Consider the following 3,400-nt stretch of genomic DNA (forward strand, 5'->3'; position numbering starts at 1 on the left):
TTATTACCATTGTTATTAAACAACTCTCAGCTCTTACACATTATTCATAGCAGCCTTGGCCTTTTAATAGGCCTATTTGAATGACACTAAACCCAAGTGATTTTTAATGTACAGATAAATCCAGTAGCATCTTGTCAAAATGCGGAATCTGATTCAATAGGCCTGGGAAGCCTGGATTCTGCATTTTCACTCTCCCAAGTGATATCAGAATTTCTGAGGTAGAGACCTGAACTGTCTCCTTCAGAGGAAGGGAGAGGAAAACATTCTCTTAATGCATTGAGAATAAATAGCTTAGAAAAAACAGCAGAAATATGTATTTATTATAACAGCTTTAGTCAATGATGGCCTGTTGGTCACAAAAGATAAATTTCAGTTTTGGGCAAGCAGAAAGTGAGGGGAAGGAGGGAGGGAAGGACAAAGAGGAGTCGGGGAGAGAGGAGAGAAGTAAGGGAAGGAGGGCGAGAGAGATGGAGCTAGAGACTCAGACTCAAGAGTCCTCGGCCTGATCACTTTCTGGACTTCTCTGTGGAACAGCCACCATTGGTCTTATTGAGAGAGTGTGTGCTGCCCATTCCTGAGCCTACACTGTCGAGGATTTTACCAATTTCTGCTGGGATGTTCTGCTTCTCCTCATTCTCAGTTTCTCGGTGGTAGAAGTAATTGAAGTTGGAGACAATGACTGGCACAGGGAGGGCAATGGTGAGGACCCCTGCAATGGCACACAGAGTGCCCACAATCTTTCCCCCTGGGGTGGTTGGGCACATGTCACCATAGCCTACAGTTGTCATAGTGACCACTGCCCACCAGAAGCCATCAGGAATGCTGGAGAAATGGGACTCTGGCTCATCCACCTCAGCAAAGTAGACTGCACTGGAGAAGAGGATGACTCCAATGAAGAGGAAGAAGATGAGCAGCCCCAATTCCCTCATGGAAGCTTTCAGGGTTTGCCCCAGGATCTGCAGCCCTTTGGAGTGGCGGGAAAGCTTGAAGATGCGAAAGACTCTCACCAGGCGGATAATCCTCAGGATGGCCAGGGACATGTTCGGCTGGGCACTTGGTTCTGTCTCCTGGACCAGCTCTGTGACGAGAGTTGCAAAGTAAGGGATGACGGAGACGATGTCGATTATGTTCATGATGTTCCTAAAGAAGTCAGTTTTGCTGGGGCACACCATGAACCGGAGCACCAGCTCGAAGGTGAACCACACAATGCAGGTGGACTCCACCGCAAAGAATGGGTCAGTGAACATGGTCTGTGAGAGGGCTGTTGTGTTTGTGTTGAGGCTAGGATCTCTGATCACCTTCAGCTCCCTGTCCTCCCGGAATTCAGGTAGTGTCTCCAGGCAGAAGATGGTGATGGAGATGATCACAACCAATACAGAGACCACAGCCACACCTCGGGCAGCGCTGGAGCTCTCAGGGTACTCAAACAGGAGCCAGAACTGCCGATGGAATTCATTGGTGGGGAGCAGAGTTTCAGGGTCTTTGATGAAGCCTTCATCTTCCCGAAACTGGTCCATGGCCTCACTACCCAGCTCATAGAAGGAGATCTCATCAGCAAAGACATCGATGGGGACATTGGCTGGCCGCCGGATTTTACCACCAGATTGGTAATAATATAGGATTCCATCAAAACTGGGCCGATTGCGGTCAAAGAAATACTCATTTCTCATGGAGTCAAAGAACTGCATCCTTTTCTCCCGGTCCCCAAGGAGAGTCTCTGGGAACTGGTTGAGAGTTCTCAGCTGAGTCTCAAATCTTAGCCCCGCTATATTGATGATCACCCGCTGGTTTCCTTCATTCAAGATGGCAGGCTCAGGCTCCGGGGGATCGGCATAGTCTCCTGGGAACTTGGAGAAGGCAGTCTCATGGTTGGTGCTGTCACTGATGAGGATCCTCCAGTTGGAAAAGGGGCTGCTCCCAGGCCTGCCTTTTGGGCTGGTTGGATCAAAATCTGTGGCATAGCCTGGTTCTTCCTGGATTTCATCTGAGTTATCAAAATTCACCAGAGCAACCTCCATTTCTTTCCAGCCACACACATCCATGCTAGGGAGTTTCAGGGAAGCAGCATGAAGACCCTCAATCTTCACTGCCCACTGAGCTGTGGAGAAGAAATTTATTGTATCTGAGTCAGGGTAGGACACAGCTGGCCCTGGATTATTGGGGTAAGGCACATCAGTGGATTAAACAATGAATTGTTTTGAATTTGAGAAGAAATGTTACTATTGTTTCACCAGCATTCTTCTCCTGATGTCAGTTTGTACCCTCCTGAGTTTACACACACTCATAACTGCTAGGAATGGCAAATAAAGGGTCTGGGGAGAGAAGCAAACTTTCCCCAGCAAAGGAGACTCTGTATGTGCAACAACAGAGAAGGGTCACGATAAAAGAGAGTTATTATTCCACTTATTGTTATTATTATTTTGGTACCAGGGATTGAACTTGTGTCCTTGCTCTTGCAAGGCAGGGGGTGGAACCACTGAGCTAAATCCCAGACCTAAAATATAATTTTGTATTTGTGTGAAGTCCTTTAGTCTACTCAACACTTTCCCACACCCCTGTGCATTCTTAACTCCTTTCTTTCATATTCATTGTGAGTCCCTCATACATCCTTTTGGTTACATCTTCCAAATATATCTAGAAGTCTACCAACTCTTATCACGTTCACAGCTACTGCTTCTTGGACCAGGTGGAGAGACCTGGGAGTGGATGCCTGAACTTGGCTGGGATTCTGTTCAGAAGGAGGAAGAAGAGGCCAAAGGCAGGGTGACCTAGCAACACTGTCCTCTGTGGTAATGAGCTGTTTGTGCCTTCGGCCCCTCATCTGGAAGTAATTCCTAGAGTGGCTTTTTAAACGAGATACATATGTAAATGCTTGGCAGAATGATGATTATATTATAGCTATTGTTTTTGCCAACTTCATCACAGGAACTTCAGAAGCCACCAGCCATTGGGATTTTTTGGCTTGAGTCCAAGGTGTTCGTGGGAATAATTTAATTTTAAAAATCATTTTTTGGTGGAATATAAGTAAATAATTTTATGCATGTGCACATATGTGTGTGTGTGTGTGTGTGTGCGTGCGTGCGTGTGCGTGTGTTTTGAGGGTGGGGTTGGGGAAGCAAACCCAGCAGGGTTGGATAGCCACAGACACAGACTAACATTCCTTCCTCAGTGCACACTAGCTGCAATTTCAGTTGAGGAATACCAATTCTTGGCAGGTTGGACTGAGGGTCGGAGAGAGTTAAGAAACTTAGCCTGAGGTGAAGTCTCTAGTGGTCGTGGCACTGGAGTGGTTTCATTTACAGGTTACAGGGATATCCTACAATGTACAGTGTTGTCGTCTCTGCAAAGTGACCCCACATCCCCTTGTCTCACTGGATGACGATAATTGTGTGAGGTTAGA

At 46.8% G+C, this 3,400-nt stretch overlaps 1 protein-coding gene across 1 annotated transcript; it reads right to left on the reverse strand.

The window, feature by feature from the left end:
- Positions 1–432: 432 nt before the first annotated feature.
- Kcna10 (potassium voltage-gated channel subfamily A member 10) lies at positions 433–2,079 on the reverse strand. Its single transcript, XM_010606020.2, has one exon. The coding sequence runs from the start codon at positions 2,040–2,042 to the stop codon at positions 507–509; it is 1,536 nt and encodes a 511-aa protein (XP_010604322.1). The 5' UTR covers positions 2,043–2,079; the 3' UTR covers positions 433–506.
- Between the last annotated feature and the right edge of the window lie 1,321 nt (positions 2,080–3,400).

Source organism: Fukomys damarensis, unplaced genomic scaffold (genome assembly GCF_012274545.1).
Source record: "Fukomys damarensis isolate Sample0158 unplaced genomic scaffold, DMR_v1.0_HiC HiC_scaffold_33, whole genome shotgun sequence".
In the NCBI taxonomy this organism is placed as follows: Eukaryota; Metazoa; Chordata; class Mammalia; order Rodentia; family Bathyergidae; genus Fukomys; species Fukomys damarensis.

Coding starts and splice junctions, on each gene's coding strand:
- Kcna10 (XM_010606020.2), bottom strand. CDS start 2,042: ATGGATGTGTGTGGCTGGAAAGAAATGGAGGTTGCTCTGGTGAATTTT.